Source organism: Haliotis cracherodii, unplaced genomic scaffold, assembly GCF_022045235.1.
Source record: "Haliotis cracherodii isolate W230 unplaced genomic scaffold, xgHalCrac1.p SCAF_5, whole genome shotgun sequence".
Lineage (NCBI taxonomy): Eukaryota > Metazoa > Mollusca > Gastropoda > Lepetellida > Haliotidae > Haliotis > Haliotis cracherodii.
Window position 1 is genome coordinate 44,131,895 of NW_027266308.1, and position 22,432 is coordinate 44,154,326.

Consider the following 22,432-nt stretch of genomic DNA (forward strand, 5'->3'; position numbering starts at 1 on the left):
ACGGTCTTGTGTATAGGATCTGTGATTCGAACGGTACCGTTTTAACTTAAATCCTCCGGATAACCAATTCTCTGGATAAATGACAGTCATAGATTCATGTCCCGTGTATACAAGTTGACGATTCTAATCATGGGGTCCGGTTTAACGAGGTTGTAGGATATATACACTCCTGTGTGTATCCATATTCTGCTTCTTGAAGATTATACCTATCAATAATTTTCCAGTTAGCTTATTTTCTAAAGTTAGCTATTCCGCCATCTTTTTACGTCGCACACGTGGGTGTGCATGTTGCAGACAAATGTCAGAAGATGCTGTACAGACATGCGCAGACTGACCCTATCGACCGCAGCCAGCTTCACGCGCCTAAAATAGACACACGGCGATCGTACAGCAGCAGTCATGGGTGACGGTGAATGTGCCTCCATATCGTCTCATCTCACTTATAGTGCTTCGGAGGCCTCAGTCCGGCGGGTTAGAACAACGAGACCTCTTGAACATCATAAACTGTGGATAGCGAGTTTCTGAGTGTCCCGAGAGCTGTATGTTATTCTTGGCAGGTACATGTGTGTTCAAGGCGTGGACGGTGGAGTTAACATACAGTCATACTACCGTTGAGAGAGGAGAGAGTCGGCAGATGAGGGGATAGTGTTACAGGAGAGAGAGAGAGAGAGAAGGCTTGATTTCAACGTGTCGTCTGCTATGTAAAGTTTGGATGAACTTTGCTAGGTGAGAATGACCCTTCGCCAATACGTCTCCCACGCTATATCACATTCTGTATAGCCGTATGACATGTATATGCACGAATATAGAAGACATATTCTTTGATACGCGGGCGTGTCTACCGTTTGATTCAAAGATTGACATTTGAAGATATCTGTTATTGAAACGAGTACACTCGACTTACACACCTTTTGCCTTTACGTTTTGTGACCCGGGATACAACTCCCCTTACCGTATTGTTAAATGTGTTTTGAATCAAACCGTTTGTTGCGGAGCAGTGCTACATTGGCAGTTAGAAGCGATCGACAAGCGTACAAATCCAAGGGGTAGAGGAGAGCAGTGAGGAGTGAAATATCCTGATCGGTTATAGATCGGACGGAAGCGAGTTATGCAGCGTATTAGCCTCACCTGGATCTGACTTCGTGGGACGGGTAATTCGATTTGGTGTTATACACTGGTGGAAATTGACCGAATCATACAGGATTTGCGTCTAAGGATTACCGGGACGGTAAGGCCACGACAGTATACATACAAATTGATCGCAAGGCTATAGATGTAATCAGAGACGAGCCATTTAAACATTGTTTCTAATAGACTTGGTGGCATTTCTGCTTGAAAAGAAGACTGGACTTGGACTAAGGACGATGTATGGAAGGGATCACCTTGGTAAAAGCGGATAGTTTGTACAGCGAGTTGTGTTTGCTGTGGACATTGAGAGGAACCGGTTGACAGTGTGCAGAGTCAATAAAGGTGAGAAGGGATCGAAAGAAACGGTATCATGGGTTATAGTATTAACAAGTTCGTCTGCGCCGTCGATCCCAACTTAATATGCGGTATTTGCGGGTGTGTTTTGCAAGACGCTGTGTTGACCCCCTGTGGACACACGTTTTGTTGCCTGTGCCTGGACACTTGGCTCGCCAGGCCCGGGACGGAGACTTGTCCGGAGTGTCGGACACACGTCGGTGACGACGGGGGCAGCCCCGTCCATTCTCTCCGGAACCTCATCAACGGCTTCGAGGTTGAGTGCGACCACGCAGAGAGGGGTTGTAAAGTGATTCTTAAGCTCGACCGCCTCAAGTCTCACCTCGACACGTGTGCGTACTTTCCTGTGGATTGCGCGGGGTGCGAGGAAGTGGTCAACAGGTTCGAACTGGCCAGTCACCAGATCCAGTGCGTGGGGATCGCGGCGTCCGTGGAGGAAGGGGCGGTGGACACGACGTGGAGTGACCGGCGGAGGCGACGAAGAGCCACGGAAGCGATCAACAACGCGGAGATAACCGAACTGCTCTGCAGGATAAGCTCCCTTGAAATGCAAGTCGCCAAGTTTAAACGGGATATAGAGCTCGCTAATGCCAAAAATAGGATGATTGAGAAGGAATACATTAAAGTGAAGGAGGAGTTGAACTGTACAAGACACGAAGTAGTTGAGCTCCAATCTTCTGACTACGATCCTAAATACGACTATGGCCACACGCCTCAAAGCATGGCCCGGCTGTCTCTGCTGATAGCCAAGTACCTTCTTCGGAGGCCCAGACATATAGATAGTGACTTCATCTTCTCTGCCGTCAAGAAGTGCTACGAGCAGTACTTCCGCTGCAACAGCGACTTCGAACACGACGTCCATATGCTCCTAGCGACCGCTTTTGCCAGCAACTGGTTTACTCCGTCTCAGAGATTAAGTCTCGGGTGCTGGTTGCAGTGCATTGCCAGATACCGCCATGATACCCGGGAATCAACCAGGTACAGTCCAGTGATTATGGTTCGCTGAAGGCGTAGATTTATGACCAGTGATTGCCATTGTGACCAACGTGACATTGTCCTGATGACTGCTGAATATATGACCAAGCGAACATTTATCCTGCTGAAATTGACACGGAGGTTCCGTGATGATGACCTAGTGAATTATCAGTGATGAGCGACTGCCGAAAATGTGACTGGCTGAAGTGACTTGTGAAATAGGTCTTTGGCATCCATTGCCGGTCCTATGGCCAAGGTAGAGTGAGCGCCATGCGAGGATGTTCCGATAAAGACAGGGCTAGTGAGAGTTGGGAACCAGATCGGCTGAAAATGTGACCAAGGTGTAGTGAAGACTGATCCAATGACTATAATTAAGGGGAACCAGCGGCGATAGTTAGCGATTCGGGAACGTGATACCATTGCTCATGCTGAGCTCGACACCGGCCCAGCTTCACTGAACACCTGCACTGAAGTGGGCAATAGACAGTAGTCACAGTACTGTGTCACACGTCAAACGAGTGGCCCAGTCGTCGCGATTCGCTGTGCAGAGATGCGTCCCTTGGACACGCCAGAAACCTACGATTGTGAGTTCGAATCCCGATTTGCCCCCATTATGTTTCTAGGTTTGGCAGCACCATACCCGTGCTCGTGGGTTTCACCTAAGTGGTAAACGTCTGGGACCTGCATCACTTCGGGCTTTCCTCCCACATTAAGCTGACACGCCGCGATATAACTGGAATACTGTTAAAAGCGGCGATAATACCAACTCAAGAATGCCCAAGTTGATAACCCGGAACTACAGATTTACTGGTCACGTCTTTCTTCCAACGCAACAAGAACCACAGAGCCAAAAATCCAATCACTGATTAAGACAGTCGCATCTCTGATACTAAATCCCGTTAGTGTGTGTATGAGCTTGAATATTTTGTATCTTGCCATTTCTTTCATTTGCACTTAAGTCATATATAATCGAAATACAGTGAAAACACGTTAATCCCGACGCTAGTGTTCCGGGCGATCTGTTTGGGAAGCGGTATAAGAACAAAATTTTACAAATTAATTACTCTAATTGATGATTCTTGAATCCGTCATTTTGCTTATCCGGACGATGACCGTCCGGATTAACGGGGTTTCACTGTCTGTGTTTCATTTGGTATGACGTATGACGTAAGCAAACCAGACTTGATACACGGATCAACCAAGAACCAATCATATCATGTACCCACCATTTCTCCAACTGTTAGTTGTTTGGAAAGTATTATATAGATATGGTCAGTGTAGGAAATTTATCACATCGCTTTAAAACTGCTGACAACGCTCCCGCTGCTTAGCGCAGCTTAATCTGTTAACCCCCTTCATAATGGAGATTATGTTTTATTTATCGGTTGAACAAGTGCAATATTATTTATTATTCTTTGGTTGTGAGTTTACCATTGATGGCATGCTTAAGTGTTTATCGAGTAACACCGTATACTAGGTTTTGTCTTAATCTGCTTAGAATGACAAGAAACAGCGAGTGTGATCGATACCTAATCGATACTTAATCGGTTGTAACTAATGTATGGCGTTACGCTTCAGGGACCAGTCAACCCACATTATCACGTTATGCACGAGTGTTTGTAAGACTCCCTGTATACTGTCATTGGCAGTAAAGCCACAATATATAGAGCGGCCAAGTGTGTTGTTAGTTTTTATTATTGTGTGTGTGTGTGTGTGTGTGTGTGTGTGTGTGTGTGTGTGTGTGTGTGTGTGTGTGCCAACTGAGATAGGATGGGTAATAACAGCAGCACATGACTATGAGCCTTTGTGGACTACATTACGACAAACTTCTACGTCATGCCAATAGCTTCTGAGATGTAGTTGTTAGTCTGGGAGGGGGTGCAGAGCAAGGTGTGGCTGTGTTGTCCCACATTTGATTTGCAAACCACTTTGCAAGTGTGATGACATTTAATTGTCACAAGCCAACCAAAACATGAGCCATGTACAAGCATATTTCAATAAATAAACATTTTGTCCTTTTAATATTATGTTATTTACATTTGCGTGTGTGTGAATTCGTTTCAGATAATTATAAAAAGAAATGATTATTCCTCCAATATTGTCCATTGGAATTGATGGGTTTCCTGAAAAAAACATTGTAAAAACATTATAATTATTAGGCTTCCTTCGGAATATATATCTTGACGCAGGCATATACCCCGTGGGGATTCCAGGTTGGAATAGGTCCCCAGCAACCTTTGTTGGACGTAAGAGGAAACTGAATTGATCGGATTGTCAGACTTGGTGACATGGTTGATGGCGTGTCAGCGTAACCCGACGGCGCGGGTCCATGCCCATAATATCAGTCACTGGATTATCCAGACTCGATTATATACACGCCGCCGTCATACAGCTGGAATATGGCCGTGTTCGGCGCTCAACAACAAACAGCGGAGAGTGACAGACAGAATGATTGTGTGAGTGAGTGTGTATGGTTTTACGCCGCTTTTAGCAATATTCCAGCAATATCACGGCGGGGGACACCAGAAAGGAGCTTCACACATTGTACCCATGTCGGGAATCGAACCCGGGTCTTCGGCGTGACGAGCGAACGCTTTAACCACTGGGCTACCCGGCCCGCCCCGACAGACAGAAAGAGAGAGGAGAGCGAGTACGGCAAACTATCATAGCTTGGGGATTGTGCGGCAAAGTACAATTGAATTGAACATAGGACATCGAAAAAAATGTTCCCCAACCAGATCTTCAAGTCAGTTAGTCTTTTATGGATCTTGACGACTGTAAAAACCAACTACAAACACATCCAATAATACAATCAATGAATAATGGTGTATGACTTTCCCACACCAGAACACAATCCTTATACCTGTTCGACGGAGTAGCATTAAACGTGATATGCATCAATAGTAAACAAGTATATCCCTTAAATATTGCTGTAGGACAAGGATTACACATTCTACCGCTTTCACCACGTAACGGGTCGAGAGTGAAAGCAACTGTAGCTACATTAGTCTAATTAATTATCGATTTACCTGACTGACAACCAGCTTTATTCTTCCGTTGACAATGGCGGTGTTGTCAAGTCAATATTCCCGGTAGACGTTTGAGACAGTTTTGTGTATAACGTTGTTTGTTCGAGTCGTGTCGTGATATATGTTATAAACATGGATGAATAGTCTTGACAAGTGCCTTCGCCAAAAAGGTGGATTTACTGAGGCTCGTTAGAGATCATATTCACTGAAGAGACTAAGGATCTCTTTCGTGATATGTGCTGGTTCGCCGAGAGGCTATTCAAGTCATTTGTGTTTGAGGTTCTGTGTTAGGGGTAGGTCGTGAGCAGTTTCACATAGAGATGCCCATTATGCTGTGTGACTGGGTTTACGGCGTGTTAGCGAACACGTACCATTAGTGGCGGAAGGCCATGACAGTTCATCGACACTGCTGACTTCGAGGTGACCAACATACGTATTTCAAGCTTTTCAAATGTTCTCAACAGCATGTGGGTCATTTAAACATGCATTAAAACGTATGCACGATTTGTTTCATGGAGAACATTTTTTAAATGTTTTTGCGGGTAAAATATGCGGTTTTTGTTACAATTGTCCGAATTTTAACATAGAGTAATCTTTCCTATCCCAAACTCTGCTACCATGTCTGCTAATGGGTTTGATTGATTTTCTGAGGGGTAAAAAGGGGGAAATGGCATGTGGCGATGTAATTTTGATAATAAGCATCTGTTGAGGACGTTTTTATTCATGGCCTGGTGTATACGAGATGTTATGTGTGTTTTGTGTACTTTTTCTGTGCTGAGTAAAGTTCCTACTTTCTCTTATTGCAGTGCCATTACACCATCCCCTCTGAAAGTTTTAAATTATTCAGAAATGGAATGCTTATATTTCAACACGCGGTGTTTTATCATCACCCGGAGAGGTAGTAAGAGCAGTGTACACGTGGTAGCAGCGAGTGGGATGGTTTTAGTGTCTGTTTTAGTGTTTCAGTCACCACGCCTGTCCTTGTAGGGCTCGCGAAAAGTGGTAAACGTCTGGCACCTGCATCACTTCGGGCTTTCCCCCCACTTCAAGATGACACGCCGTGGTATAACTGGAATACTGTTTAAAGCGGCGTTAAACCCAACTACACACTCACCAGTATTTCATACATCAGAGACGAAGGAGAAAGCCCAACTTGTTGCAGTCATAGATGATTGCAAGAAATTGTGACCGTTCACAAACATCCAGGTGGTACTAACGGACCAGGCGTTATCACCGGGATAAATATGGGATTCGAACCCAAGAACATCGACTCCATACAGATGAGCCTGCAACTTGCTGGGCCACCAGTAACCCTGCATATAACATTTCATGATGTTTGTTTGTTTGTTTGTTTGTTTAACGCCGCACTCATAAACATGCCAGCTATATGACAACGGTCTGTAAATAATCAAGTCTGGACCAAACATTCCAGTGATTGACATCATGAGCGTCGATGTATGCATGTGGGAACATTGCATGTAGGGTTCGAGATAGCGCTATGTACTTTTATCTCGAAATCGAGCTAAGCGGTCAAATGTTTATGTACATATATAGGAAGGTGGTCGGGAGATATCGGTACATTAGGGATAACGGGGTCCGAATGTACATTACATATAGCATGCCCCAGGTGAGGAGTATTTCTGATAATGTTTTTGGATATTTTACTAGCGCTTCCTATGGAGCAAATTTCGCACTTCGTGTTCGTGCGTGTTGGAGAGCGGTTGTTTATATTAGTTGTCGGGTATATGGGTTGGATGACCTGTTCAATCTTTAAAAACGGTACAATGGGCTGAATTTCCTAAACATCGACAAGTGTGAAACGATTTAATCTCACGCAACATATTTTTCATTAACTGTGCTGATCAATTAATCACTTGATTGATTAGAGACTTCGGACATGCCCCTGGGGAGATCAGGAATAGCGTTAGATGGAGTAGCAGAAGCCAGATGGCAAGGAGCAGGGAGATGACAAGAAATACACACATCGCCTTCAGTGTTTGTTCTACGCTACATAGGGCACAGGTCTAAGGCGCCGTGATTCGCGGTGCAAATTTGCGTCCCTTTGGCACGCCAGAAACCTATGATTGTATGAATCCCGGTTCGCCCCGATTATGTTTCTAGGTTTGTCAGCACCATACCCGTTCTCATGGGTTTCACCGAAGTGGTAAACGTCTGAGACCTGCATCACTTCGGGCTTTCCTCCCACATTAATCTGACACGCCGTGATATAACTGGAATACTGTTAAAAGCGGCGTTAAACCCAACTCACTCACTCACTCACCCAAACACCCATCCACCCACCCACTCACTCACTCACTCACTCACTCATTCACTCACTCACTCTACACTATATGTAATCCCTATACTTAATCAACCTTCGTGACAGTCAGTATTCAATCCCCAAAGATTAAAGTACAAATATTGATTCTTAATACATGAACACTTAATTAAGTCGTGTCTGTTAACCGCTAAAGATTTAATGGCAGATGAAAATAATTGATAAAGCACTTGGGGGTGGTTCAAACTATAGACTGCTGTTTAGGGAATACAGACCATTAAACTCAGCATGATGTGAATACAAACATCCACACGACATTGTACAGGTTTCCTTTTTCTTTGAAGATTTGGGGGCATGGGTGGCCCAGTCGTCTAAGGCGCCGCGATTCGCTGTGCAGAGTTGCGTCCCTTGGGCACGCCAGAAATCTATGATTGTGGGTTCGAATCCAGGTTCGCCCCGATTATGTTTCTAGGTTTGTCAGCACCATACCCGTGCCCGTGGGTTTCACCGAAGTGGTAAAAGTCTGTGACCTGCATCACTTTGGGCTTTCCTCCCACATTAAGCTGACACGCCGCGATATAACTGGAATAATGTTAATTAAACCCAACTCACTCACTCTTTGAAGATTTCAAGTGGTTTAGCGTTTATTTGAGGTGAAGATGGACCAAAAAGGCTTTCTAAAGGCTTTGCTATATTTTAGAATTTAACGTTTACAAAATTTAAAATTCAAATTCTGCTTATTATTTTTTGTGTCTTACACAACCAATAGCGAACCATATCGATATTTCTATTACACATGCCCCAGTTTATAAGGGAAAGCTAATTTGATGTGCGGCTTTCTTAATTATTCTAATACGCATTACAACGTCCCCGAGCTGCTGTGGTCTGTATGAGCGTTTGCGATACAATCAATTGACATGACACAGTAGTTTCTGTATCCATGAGTTTTTCGGGTGAAAATATAGGTCCCAAACAACCTATGCTTGCAAGAGGCGACTAAATGGATTAAGTGGTCAGGCTCGGTGCCTTGGTTCATTGGATTCCATCGATGTTTATCATGTCAATCACTGGCTTGTCTGGTCCAGACTTGATAATTAGAGACAGCCGTCATATAGCTGGAATATTTATGCGTGTGATTGATGTAAAACAACAACTACCAAACAAAGCAACCTTTGTAACATACATGCATCCTCATCTACCGCGCTCGATATTTGCAGAGGGTCACCATGAAAGTACACAAAAGATGGCTGAATTACCGGCCATCACGCCTGGTCAATAGCATGTGTTTCCGCCACTGTTCAGCTCAGAAACGCGTAGCGTGGAAATCAGGTTACCGTTCAAAGCCAGGGGATTTTCAGGCCGCTTCATATACTAACATTCGCTCATAAACGCTTGTTCTTTAAGTTTATTATGTGCCAATCGCTGGATCACAAAAAGAAACGGCTACAACTGTGCTAAATGTGTATTCGTAACAAGCCATATGAACACGCTTGTATGTTTGTGTAAAGCGCTACCTGTATACCTGTCTACTTCCTATACTGGACAATAGTGCCATGACCTGTATATTCACCTTATCACTACGCCCTTAAAGTTCTCTCTCACATGGAGACACATATTCTTGCATTCTCTCTCACATACAGATACATATTCCTGCTTTCTTTCTCACATTGAGATACATATTTTTACCTTCTCTCAACTAGAGACACATATTCCTGCTTTCTCTCACACATAGAGACACATATTCACGCTTTCTCTCTCACATAGCGACACATTTCCTTGCATTTTCCTTACATATTTTGGCTTCTCTCAAATAGAAAGACATATTCTTGACTCCTCACATACAGACACATATTCTAGTCTTCTCTCACACAAAGAGACATATATCCTTGCCTTCTCCCGCTCATAGACACATATTCTTGCCTTCTTTCTCACATGGAGATACATATTTTTGCCTGTTCTCTCAAATACTAGTACACCCATTTTCTTGCCTTCTCTTACATAGAGACACATAGTCTTGCCGCCTCTCTAACATAGAGGCACATATTCTTGCCTTCTCTCTTACGTGGAGATACATATTCTGACTTTCTCTCACATAGACACACATATTCTTGCCTTCTCTCTCACATAGAAAAATAAATTCTTGCCTTCTCTCTCACATAGAAAAATAAATTCTTGCCTTCTCTCTCACATAGAAAAATAAATTCTTGCCTTCTCTCTCAAATAGAGACATATTCTTGCTTTCTCTCTCACATGGAGACACATGTTCTTGCCTTCTCTCTCACTTATAGATACATATTTTTGCCTTCTCTCAAATAGAGACACATATTCTTACCTTCTCTCTCACATAGAGACACATATCCTTGCCTTCTCTCTCACATAGAGAAATATATTCTTGCCTTCTCTCTCACATAGAGACAAATATTCTTGCCTTCTCTCTCACATAGAGACACATATTCTTGCCTTCTCTCACAAGGAGATATATGTTTTTTCCTTCTGTCTCACATACAGATACATATTTTTGCCTTCTCTCTCATAGAGACACATATTCTTGCCTTCTCTCTCCCATAGAGACACATATCCTTGCCTTCTCTCTCACACAGAGACACATATTCTTGCCTTCTCTCTCACATAGAGACACATATTCTTGCCTTCTCTCTCACATAGAGACACATATTCTTGCCTTCTCTCTCACACAGAGACACATATCATTGCATTCTTTCTCACATAGAGACACATTTTCTTGCCTTCTCTCTCACAGAGACACATATTTTTGCATTCTCTCTCACATAGAGACACATGTTCTTGCCTTCTCTCTCACGTGGAGACACATGTTCTTGCCTTCTCTCTCACTTATAGATACATATTTTTGCCTTCTCTCAAATAGAGACACATATTCTTACCTTCTCTCTCACATACAGACACATATCCTTGCCTTCTCTCTCACATAGAGAAATATATTCTTGCCTTCTCTCTCACACAGAGACACATATTCTTGCCTTCTCTCACAAGGAGATATATGTTTTTTCCTTCTGTCTCACATACAGATACATATTTTTGCCTTCTCTCTCATAGAGACACATATTCTTGCCTTCTCTCTCCCATAGAGACACATATCCTTGCCTTCTCTCTCACACAGAGACACATATTCTTGCCTTCTCTCTCACATAGAGACACATATTCTTGCCTTCTCTCTCACATAGAGACACATATTCTTGCCTTCTCTCTCACATAAAGACACATATTCTTGCCTTCTCTCTCACAGAGACACATATTTTTGCATTCTCTCTCACATAGAGACAGATGTTCTTGCCTTCTCTCTCACATGGAGACACATATTCTTGCCTTCTCTCTCACATGGAGACATATATTCTTGCCTTCTCTCTCACACAGAGACACATATTATTGCATTCTCTCTCACATAGAGACACATATTCTTGCTTTGTCTCTCATTCAGAGACACACATTCTTCCTTTCTCTCTCACATAGAGACACATATTCCTGTCTTCTCTCACATGAAAATACATATTCTTGCCTTCTCTCTCACCTGGAGACATATATTCTTGCCTTCTCTCTCACAAGGAGAAATATATTCTTGCCTTCTCTCTCACACAGAGACACATATTCTTGCCTTCTCTCACAAGGAGATATATGTTCTTTCCTTCTCTCTCACATCGAGACACATATTCTTGCCTTCTCTCTCACATAGAGACAATTATCCTTACCTGCTCTCTCACACAGAGAAACATTTTCGTGCCTTCTCTCTCACAGAGACACATATTTTTGCCTTCTCTCTCACATAGAGACACATATTCTTGCCTTCTCTCTCACATAGAGACACATATTCTTGCCTTCTCTCTCACATGGAGACACATATTCTTGCCTTCTCTCTCACACAGAGACACATATTATTACATTCTCTCTCACATAGAGACACATATTCTTGCCTTCTCTCTCACATAGAGAAACATATTCTTGCCTTCTCTCTCACAGAGACACATATTTTTGCATTCTCTCTCACATATTCTTGCTTTCTCTCTCACATAGAGACACATATTCTTGCCTTCTCTCTCACATAGAGAAACATATTCTTGCCTTCTCTCTCACAGAGACACATATTTTTGCATTCTCTCTCACATAGAGACACATATTCTTGCCTTCTCTCTCACATAGAGACACATATTCTTGCCTTCTCTCTCACATAGAGACACATATTCTTGCCTTCTCTCTCACATAGAAACACATATTCTTGCCTTCTCTCTCACAGAGACACATATTTTTGAATTCTCTCTCACATTGAGACACATATTCTTGCCTTCACTCTCACATTGATACACATATTCTTGCCTTCTCTCTCACATAGAGACACATATTCATGCCTTCTCTCTCACATAGAGACGCATATTATTGCATTCTCTCTCACATAGAGACACATATTCTTGCCTTCTCTCTCACATAGAGACACATATTCTTGCCTTCTCTCTTACATGTAGACACATAATCTTGCCTTCTGTCTCACATACAGATTCATATTCTTGACTTCTCTCTAACAGGGGCACGGATGGCCCAGTCGTCTAAGGCGCCGCGGTTTGCTGTGCAGAGTTGCCTCCCTTCGGACGCTCCAGAAACCTATGAGTGTGGGTTCGAACCTCGGTTAGCCCCGATTAGGTTAGTCACCACCATACCTGTGCTCGTGGGTTTCACCGAAGTGGTAAACGTCTGAGACCTGCATCACTTCGGGCTTTCCTCCCACATTAAGCTGACACGACGCGATATCAATGTAATACTGTTAAAAGCGGCGTTAAACCCACACACACACGCTTCTCTCTCACATAGAGACGCACATTTGTGCCTGCTCGCTCACATAGAGACACACATTCTTGCTTTCTCTCTCACATAGTGACGCATATTCTCTCACAATCGATAAAAATGAGAATCAACAATGTTTGATCCGAGTGCCTGTCTTAGCCAATGGGTCCACTTGCACAAGGCGATCAGGGCGCTCAGGTAACTCCCTTGCTTTAACATGGGCTTACAATAGCCGTAGCGCTAAGATCGCTTCATGCAAGTGGGCCCTGGATTGCTTGGCTGCCGTAAGACAACATTCATTCAATCTCTCGCTCAATGGTTCACACATGTACTATGCAATCCATTAAATATATGTGTGATTTTACATGTATATTTTACATAGTGTGTAATGTGTGCATCTGAGCGGGGCCTCAGCCAGTCAGTGAGACAATCAGTGAGGTCACGCCGCTTTTAGCAATATTCCAACAATATCACGGCTGGGGACACCGGAAATCGGCTTCATACACTTTAACCACTAGGGTGCCCCACCGAGGTTTATCTTCAATGAGTGAGGGACTGAATGTTGTTGAATGCCGCAGTCAGTATTGGAGCTATATCACAACGACCTATAAAACACCAAACCCCGTACAGACACACCAGTGGTTGATAGTATGATCAAATATCCGCACCTATGCACACTCCAGACTTCATTCACGATTTCAAACACCTACCTTATATATCCAGCGAAAGTTAAACTTTTCACATTGAAATAGCATCCTCTATTACGGCGTTTGAATCTGTACAACGATAACCGACACGAACAACATGGCAGAGCTCTGTTGCCAATCTGCTCTCAAATACGTAATGCGTTTAGACCTGTGTAGCAATCCGTCGCCGCTACTATCTACAATTGTCATGGCGTCATAGACAGGGTGACGTCACATTCATATAGTTATATTGTCGTGACGTCACGTCAGCTGATTCCCGTCTTAAGCTGGTTCCCGGCTCCCTATGCGCGTCGTCAACTTGCTCCATCTTGATATTAGAGACGGGCCCAGCTTATGCTCAACCTCAGCGCGTTATGAAGAGGTGGATCCTTTATTAAGGTGACACCTATATGTACCAAACAATTGACTGACATCATGATTATAAAATGTGAACCTTAAGACATTATATGGTTCAGTTTAATAATGAAATATGTTTTTTTTATTCAAAGTTAAGGTGTAATAGAAATAGAAAAATGAAATAGCTTCCTTGCTTAAACACAAATCTGGATATAAGACATAAATAAAAATGGTGGCCTTGTAACAGTTTAGTTTTTAAAGAAATACGAATTTAAAAGAAAACGTGCTTTTGCAAGATTATCACGTGGCATATATAAAAAAAACCAACACATGATATTTTGTTATGTATTAAGTATCAGTTTCCAAGGCAACAGTCTGCAAGATTAAAGGTTATGCTGTTTGACGACAGCAGTAATGGCGCGTTTCAACTTCATTTAAATGGCGACAGTAATGTAAATAACACGATAAACCGATGCCAGTTGATACCAAATTAACTTCTAATTGAAAATACGCACAAGAGGAAAACTCATTTCAGTGAAATACACAGCATCACGTGTTGAGGGAGGTCATATCGATTTCATTTCAAGTCGGTCATCAATTTCAGAATTGATCCTTATTTTCCACTTTGATAAGGTAATAAAACGATTCTGGGGGTCAGCTTTCAATATGGAAATTGCTGCAATATGCGAGATAGATTTGATAATTTGTTGTATTTGATATATGAAAAAGGGTGACCTAGTCAGACCTATTTCAGATTGAGGAGCTGCGTCCTTTGCCGTATACATGGTGTAGGGACTTTGTTTAAGACATCATAGTTCTCGTTCCGACTGTAGGTGATTCTTGAAAACACCGTAATCCTGCTTCTGAAAACCAGGGGAGTTGTAACATGTACGCTAAAAAAGTCCTAAAAATTCAGAATTGTGTCCCTTAGCAATGTCAGGATTCGCAAGTTGTGGGTTTGACTCCCCGATTCGCCCAAATATTAACCCTTGGTCTAACATCACTGTACTCGTGCTCGTTGATTTCATCAAAATTGTAACCTGCGTCACTGTGACGTTTTACTCCTGTAGTAAGCTGACGGACAGTGGCATGGCCGATAAACTGTAATTCAAAGCGAAAACTATTGTGAAAATTTTTGCTTTTGAGGTTGCTGTGAATATGTGGTCAGGCCAGCAAACCAAATCAATTAACAGTATTCGGGCCTTAGCTACCAGGATCCGGTTACTACCGTGATTTCCCCAAAGTGGTAAACGTTTACGTCCTGGGTCATAGTAAGCCGCCACGTTGTGGAATCACAGAAACACTATTCAATGTAGCATTGCACTCTTACAGTCACTACATATCAATTATTATATAAATATTTATGAATAGTGACATCTACAAAGTGTAAATTGTTACATCACACTGAACCGTTCTTGCCTTGATGCCACTACCAAGAATACACCTGGTCAACCTTCCTGTGTTCTTTTAAAGAGGAATAAATCAGCTTAAGCATCAACACCCACTATTTGCGTCTTTGACTCTCTTCACTGTCGCCATATTTCACAAAAATAATGTTTAAAGACGTTAAAAACAATCCACGCTCCTTCCATCAATTGTTGCATCAGACCTTCGCATCTGTTATAGATGCTGGATTATATTAAGTCACAAAAAGTCTGCTGATAGATAAAGTTGACTGTTTCGGCTCCGCATACGAGCCGTTGGCATTTGCTTCGCTCCTGGTGATATATGAATACCTGATACGTCATCGATTCCTCAAAATAACCTGTTTGTGTCGAGCGACTGACTATCAGTGTCATTGACGTGTGGAGAGGTATTTAACCTTAAAGTGTTATATCCCTTGCCGTGCGACACAAAGCATTTGTTTTCACGTTTAATGAGAACCGTAGACAATATCTGATATTTTTGTCTATAGCATACCTCAGATCCCAGTTTGACAGAGCGTTGATAATGTATTGATTGGGTGTTTAACAGGACCCAATGGACTATTTAGAAACGGGGAGGTCCGACTCATAAGTTAATTTGGTAAGAAAAACATCACAGCGGCCTCGATCCACGCTGCCGTATGCCCTGAACATGGCATTAAAACACAAGCACCTATGCTATATAACTGTATACAAACCACTAAAACACAAGCACCTATGCTATATAACTGTATACAAACCACTAAAACACAAGCACCTATGCCATATAACTGTATACAAACCACTAAAACACAAGCACCTATGCTATATAACTGTATACAAACCACTAAAACACAAGCACCTATGCTATATAACTGTATACAAACCACTAAAACACAAGCACCTATGCTATATAACTGTATACAAACCACTAAAACACAAGTCCTATGTTATATAACTGTATGCAAACCACTAAAACACAAGCACCTGTTATATAACTGTATGCAAACAACTTAAACACAAACACCTATGTAAAATAACTGTATGCAAACCACTAAAACACAAACACCTGTTATATAACTGTATGCAAACCACTAAAACACAAGCACCTATGCTATATAACTGTATGCAAACCATTAAAACACAAGCACCTGTTATATAACTGTATGCAAACCACTTAAACACAAACACCTATGTAAAATAACTGTATGCAAACCACTAAAACACAAACACCTGTTATATAACTGTATGCAAACCACTAAAACACAAGCACCTATGCTATATAACTTTATGCAAACCCCTGAAACACAAGTCCTATGTTATATAACTGTATGCAAACCACTAAAACACAAGCACCTGTTATATAACTGTATGCAAACCACTAAAACACAAGCACCTATGCTATATAACTGTATGCAAACCACTAAAACACAATCACCTGTTATATAACTGTATGCAAACCACTTAAACACAATCACCTATGCTATATAACTGTATGCAAACCACTAAAACACCAGCACCTGTTATATAACTGTATGCAAACCACTTAAACACAAACACCTATGCTATATAACTGTATGCAAACCACTAAAACACAAGTCCTATGTTATGTACCTGTATGCAAACCACTAAAACACAAGTCCTGTGGTATGTGCCTGTATGCAAACCCCTGAAACACAAGTCCTATGTTATATAACTGTATGGAAACCACTAAAACACAAGTCCTATGTTATATAACTGTATGCAAACCACTAAAACACAAGTCCTATGTTATACGGCTGTATCCAAACCGCTAACACACAAACCCCTATACTAATAACTGTTTGATAACTACTAAAAATAGTTGTGTTTGATGAGGCATCTGGGTCGTTGGCTGGAATGCAACTTTCACTGAGTTTGTATGATTGCAGGTATGTGACACAGCTGTCAGGGACTCTGGCTGGAACAACTTCAGATGTGTGACACCACACTTAGTTGAAGTCTGTCGCTTATTCTATGTTTAACTAATTAGCGACAGTCTTTAACCAGGTATGGTGCTCAAAAACTTCGATGACGACCATGGCCTTAAAGAAATGAGAAGGATTTTACGCCGCTTCGATCAATATTGCAGCGTCGAGGAACAAACCCTGAACACCCACTTGTGCTCAACACGCATTATCAACTAACCTACTTAAGACTTAAGGGCTCCTTATAATACTCGAATGTTCCTTTTTAGAATGAGTTATAGTTAACCTTATACATAACTTAATTTCGGGTCCCTATGTCAGTCTATTGTTATCTCCGCTACAGTACACCCTGCTCAGTGTTCAAGTAGAGATTACAGGTTATTTTAGCACGTTTGTTGTTAGCGGTGGGATTTTCTTCATTTCCTGCACTAAATGTTTAAAATAATATTTCTCTGAAAAGATAAGCCGAACAGTATATATTGCACACCTTTTTCAGAACATAAGTTTATCAAACGAACTATTTTTGTGTGTGTTAAAACTAGGGCAATATTATGCTTTTCCAGTATTTTCGTCAACAAATTATTATTTTTTAAAAACAACAGAACTTCAAATGGTCGGTCCCTTAAGTGACAATTATACCCGTTTATATACATTATCACTCTTTATAGTGTTTGGCCACTGTGATACCATGCCGCAGTTAGGCGTGACACTCAACACACTGATACGGACGCTGAGCCGGACAGTTGTTTTTTCCCAAGCGCCAGGCAGGGTAACAAGCAGAATCGTCGATCCCCGGTCGCGTCATACCAAAAGACGTTAAAAGATGCCACTTGTTGTTACCCTGTCTGGCGCTCGGCATTAAGGGCCTTAAACAAGGACTGGTCGGCTCGGAGTCAGTATACTGTGTCTGAGTGGGGTATTCATGTTAAACTGCGGCATGGTATCTCAGTGAGCTAGCACTATAAATTAGCATCAGTCCGGACTAGTACAAGCAGCCACACAAACACACACACGTACATGTACGTCGCTATATAAGTGCAGTAATAGTGGACGCGACGTTAAACCCCATTTCACCTAACCTCCATATTTTACTGCCACTTGTATCAAATACCACAGCTTGTTCTCGTCTTTAAACAGTGCATTGTTTTTCGCAATCACAGAAGATGAGTAAAATCGCCATATACAAGTGGCAACGAAAAGCACGCAACGAAGTGGGGATATGTATTTCGGGAAATGTTCCGAATCTCCACTCAACTCCACTCCATCATAAGAAACAAACAAAATGATATATTTCTATTTATCTGGTCTCCAAATCTGGGAGAAAAATAAAGTTATGAAAAAATACCTTTTCTATTATTATTTTTTATATTTCTGTGATCTTCATCACTGTCAACTACAATGGCATCGAAGTCCTGAAAATAAATTGGCAATAGATAACAAGTTGTCAAGCACTACCTATTTATTTGGGCCTGACATTCCTCCTAAGATCCAAGTGAGCTGGTCTCCAGGAGCTGGTCCCTTGTACAGCAACCACCATGTTTGTGGTGAGGCACTCGGGAGGATCTGAAAGTCCTATGTTTGAACTGGCTGATAATGTGTCCGTGTACTTGGCCGGTGTTGATCATTGCTCATGCTATCAACCACTGGTTTGTTCATCCTAGATCTGATTACGTGCAGCCATGATATAGCTGGAAATTGCTGACTACTACATAAATCGACCTGCAATTACTCACTCACACTTTCATACTCTCTGTGAGTGAGTAGGGGAGGTTAAAGCGTTCGCTCGTCACGCCGAAGACCCGGGTTTGATTCCCAACATGGGTACAATGTGTGAAGCCCATTTCTGGTGTCCCCCGCCGTGATATTGCTGGAATACTGCTAAAAGCGGCGTTAAAACATACTCACTCACTCACTCACTGTGAGTGAGTGTGAGTGAGCGAGCGCTCAGTGGCAATAAAAAATACATAACAAAATACGCAATATATTTTTTTATTTACATAACATATCACAGTGTATTGGAATGTTTACCAATGTGAATACCACAGATCATGTAGAATAGGTACAGACACCACAGTACTTATATATTATATATTATATATCACATATCAAATCTTTACATTTACAGTTCAAAGTAATACAAGTGGTATTTCATTACAACATAATTCATGTAAACATTCATAACAAATCTCTCTCCATATGGTCATTACATTGTCAGTCAAGCATGACATTTCCTTCTGTTCTTGTTTAAAAAACTCAAACGGTAGCACATGCTTCATCTTCTCCATCCCGGCTCTGCTTGAAGCCACTGAGTCAAATCTTACACATCAATGAAGCTGCTGCAGCTTATGACTGTGCAATGACAAACCAGCATCAGCAGAGTAAACGGATGGAAAACTGATAAGGTATATCATTGTGAATAATGTAAAACATGTATGAGATAATCATAGGAGTATCAAGGACAAATATGTGCATTCAAAGCTATGATTATATCTACACAAAACCTTCCTATGTCTGTCATGACATTCAATATACCTACATAGCACAAGAGTGGATGTATATAGGTAGGTGTGAATAGAAACATGGGCCAACACAGTGTTATTTCCAACTTTGGTCCTTCATGAGATTGTTCATAATTGAATTTCATCTGGTTGATTAAACTTACAGTATTCGACGTAATAAGCACCCGCTCTAATAAGCGCCCACAGCGATATTTACAAATATATTGGCTAGTGAACAATCCCAATTAGCACCCCTTCTGATTGATCAATGTACACAAGACTTATTCATTTGTGTATGATAAGCACCCTTAATTATGGGCCATTAAATTCTCGAAAATATGTCTATCGTGTATAATACCCACAGATTCTTCTCTTATATCATTTCAGGCTGTCAGCATAAACCACAAAATTTACAATCTTTCAACTCTGTTTTATCTCACCAAAATTATATTCTAATAAGAGCCCCTTATTTCTAATTTTGAGAGCGCCCTGGGCGCTTATTACGTCAAATACGGTAATACTAATCTGTCAAGCAAACCATTTTTTAATACAAAAAAATGATTTTAGAAAATAAGTTCACAAATATTTCAATATATCAGCTGTCATTAAATTGGAATCTATTAATTTGTTTCTTTTAACAAAATACTGATTTTAACAGAATGTCAGATAATTTCACTAATATATCAAAATATTAATGCATTTTTTGTTGCCCAAACAGGAGAAATATATCAAATCAATGTCACAAAAACTCCAACATCATGACCTGACAACAGCAGCATGTATAAACAACAACAGTGATGTATGATGGATGTCTATGTTACAGTGGTACAGTGTGTGAGGGAGGGAGGGAGTGAGCCTCACACCATCCCTGGTTTGGCGTACATGGGGAGGTGGTAGTAGTTGTAGCTGATGAAGCTAAGGAGGCGTGTCTCCACCGCCCGCTTGGCGCCGGTCCCGGCATACGCCTCCAGCAGCTCTCTGCGCTGTGTCTTGGACATCTGCAAAGACAAATGGTAAAATTTAATAAACCACAGAATGAGGTAGAATTAAGAAACACACAATCTGCAACATGTTCGGTAGAATTAGATAGACTATAATGTTGAGTAGAATTTTATGACAGACTGAATAGGGTTGAATTTCATAATTCATAAATATAGGTAGAGTTTCATAATCTATATATACGGTTCAGTAAAAGTCATAATCAATATTCACAATACTGACTGATATAGAAGATTTAACGTGCGCTTTCCGACTGTAGCGTATTTTGCACACGGATTTTCACAATAGATTCTTTCAGATTCAAATATCATAGGTCTCTGGCATGACCAAGGGACATAACTCTGCAGAGTAAACTGTGGCACCTTGGACAACCAGGCCAGCCATCCCCGTTAAGCTATGACAGGTTAACTTGTGTTGTTTGAACTATGGCCACAAAACTCAAATTAAGTTTTTTTCAGTAATTAGACATGAGTTAATCAAACACAAAAATGTCATCATACAGGTTCAAATCTCATTTGATGAGCACAAAAACACATCTTTTCTGAAATCAAGTTAATGTTTTCATTGTGTTTTAGTATATATATCATCATGCTTGCACAGAATCTCTTTTCCTTTCCTAAAAAAAGTAATTTAATTTAGTGTTCATATAGTTTGAGGCAATATCTAACACTCCCACAGTGGTATGGGAACAATGGCCATCCATAAATATTTTAGCCATACAGGTCGGCAGTATCGGACAGGCCACGTCCCAGGTGGAGTCCTCTCAAAAACGTCCCACATCAATATTTGGCAACACTAGAGCCAATATAACACCGAGCCTAACATAACCAGTGATTATTCATGTTTCACACAAAGCAAAGCTGTTCTCTGCACTATATCAATCTGGGGCGAAGAACAAACCTGAATATAGATTGACCACTTGCTGATTGAACTATTAGTGACGTTTTAATCTGGGATCTCCAAACTACACAGCAAACACGAGACCACTGGTCGCCAAGTGTCGTGTTACAAGCCTTACTACAACTGATACTGCGCTCACCACCATGAATGTAGGATGTGTTGATAGAGACACAGCCACTCACACACTGCTATGCAGAGAGTGACTCTTTGTTTGATTGATGTCTAGCGCTGGAATAGTTTAGCTGCCCAGACATTTCAGATTGCAGTTGGAAGTTGTGTGGCTGATGACAGCACGATGTTCAGTTGAACATTTCTACAAACCAATTACACTATGCATATCAGAAGGGTTAAACCATGCTCTACATATTGGGTCAGTTATATATAAAGTGGGGCTGTATTTTTAATTATTGTATCTTCATTTAGAATTAATATGAAACATAGACAGAGAATGGTAGTATCCATATATACTACTAAAATAAATTAAGGATCACCTGATATTACTATAGTTAATCTGCCATGCCATATACCAGGGCTGTAATATGAAAGAAGTTTTTTGAGTAGTATATATGGATACTACAATTCTATGTCTATGTTTCATATTAATTCTAAATGAAGATACAATAATAAGGTCAACCATGATTATCCTCGGTAACTGTCTCTATTCTAACATGACATATACCCTGGACCCATGTACTACCATAACCTTGTTCTGAGTTATATGTGTCACTATATGGCTGAAATATTGCCAATGCGACATTAAATATGAACTCACTCATTTGAGTAATATATACTCACTGAGATGATGCTAATACCATCCTGTGAAATTATTTTCATGGGCAAGAAATATGTTATGCTGAGCAAATGATACGAGATGGAGATAGATATCACTTCCAAAACAAAGCTGTCAAATGGCATCCAAGGTACTTATCCTAATAGAATGGAGATATAATAACCTGGATAATCGAGGATGGAACCATAGTTATGTATTGCTTGGGGAATCAGAAAGAAAGCATCTAACAGTACCTTATACGTGGATCCTGTTACACAAAACCATCTTAACTCTCAGTATTAAC

General features: G+C 41.2%; 2 protein-coding genes across 2 annotated transcripts in view; one reads left to right on the forward strand and one right to left on the reverse strand.

Moving 5' to 3' along the window:
* Positions 1 to 410: 410 nt before the first annotated feature.
* On the forward strand, positions 411 to 4,440 carry LOC139442479 (E3 ubiquitin-protein ligase NRDP1-like). Its single transcript, XM_071223289.1, has one exon. It carries the CDS (start codon positions 1,499 to 1,501, stop codon positions 2,486 to 2,488), a length of 990 nt encoding a protein of 329 aa, XP_071079390.1. The 5' UTR covers positions 411 to 1,498; the 3' UTR covers positions 2,489 to 4,440.
* A 14,545-nt stretch (positions 4,441 to 18,985) lies between these two features.
* Positions 18,986 to 22,432, reverse strand: part of LOC139442117 (cilia- and flagella-associated protein 61-like) — a 95,048-nt gene continuing 91,601 nt past the window's right edge. The window contains exon 31 of the mRNA XM_071222918.1: positions 18,986 to 20,458. Coding sequence (XP_071079019.1) covers positions 20,318 to 20,458 — 141 coding nt within the window. The 3' untranslated portion in view covers positions 18,986 to 20,317. The remainder of the gene's footprint in view (positions 20,459 to 22,432) is intronic.

Bases quoted from the DNA above. Each gene is read 5' to 3' on its own strand.
- LOC139442479 (XM_071223289.1), top strand. From the start codon at position 1,499: ATGGGTTATAGTATTAACAAGTTCGTCTGCGCCGTCGATCCCAACTTA.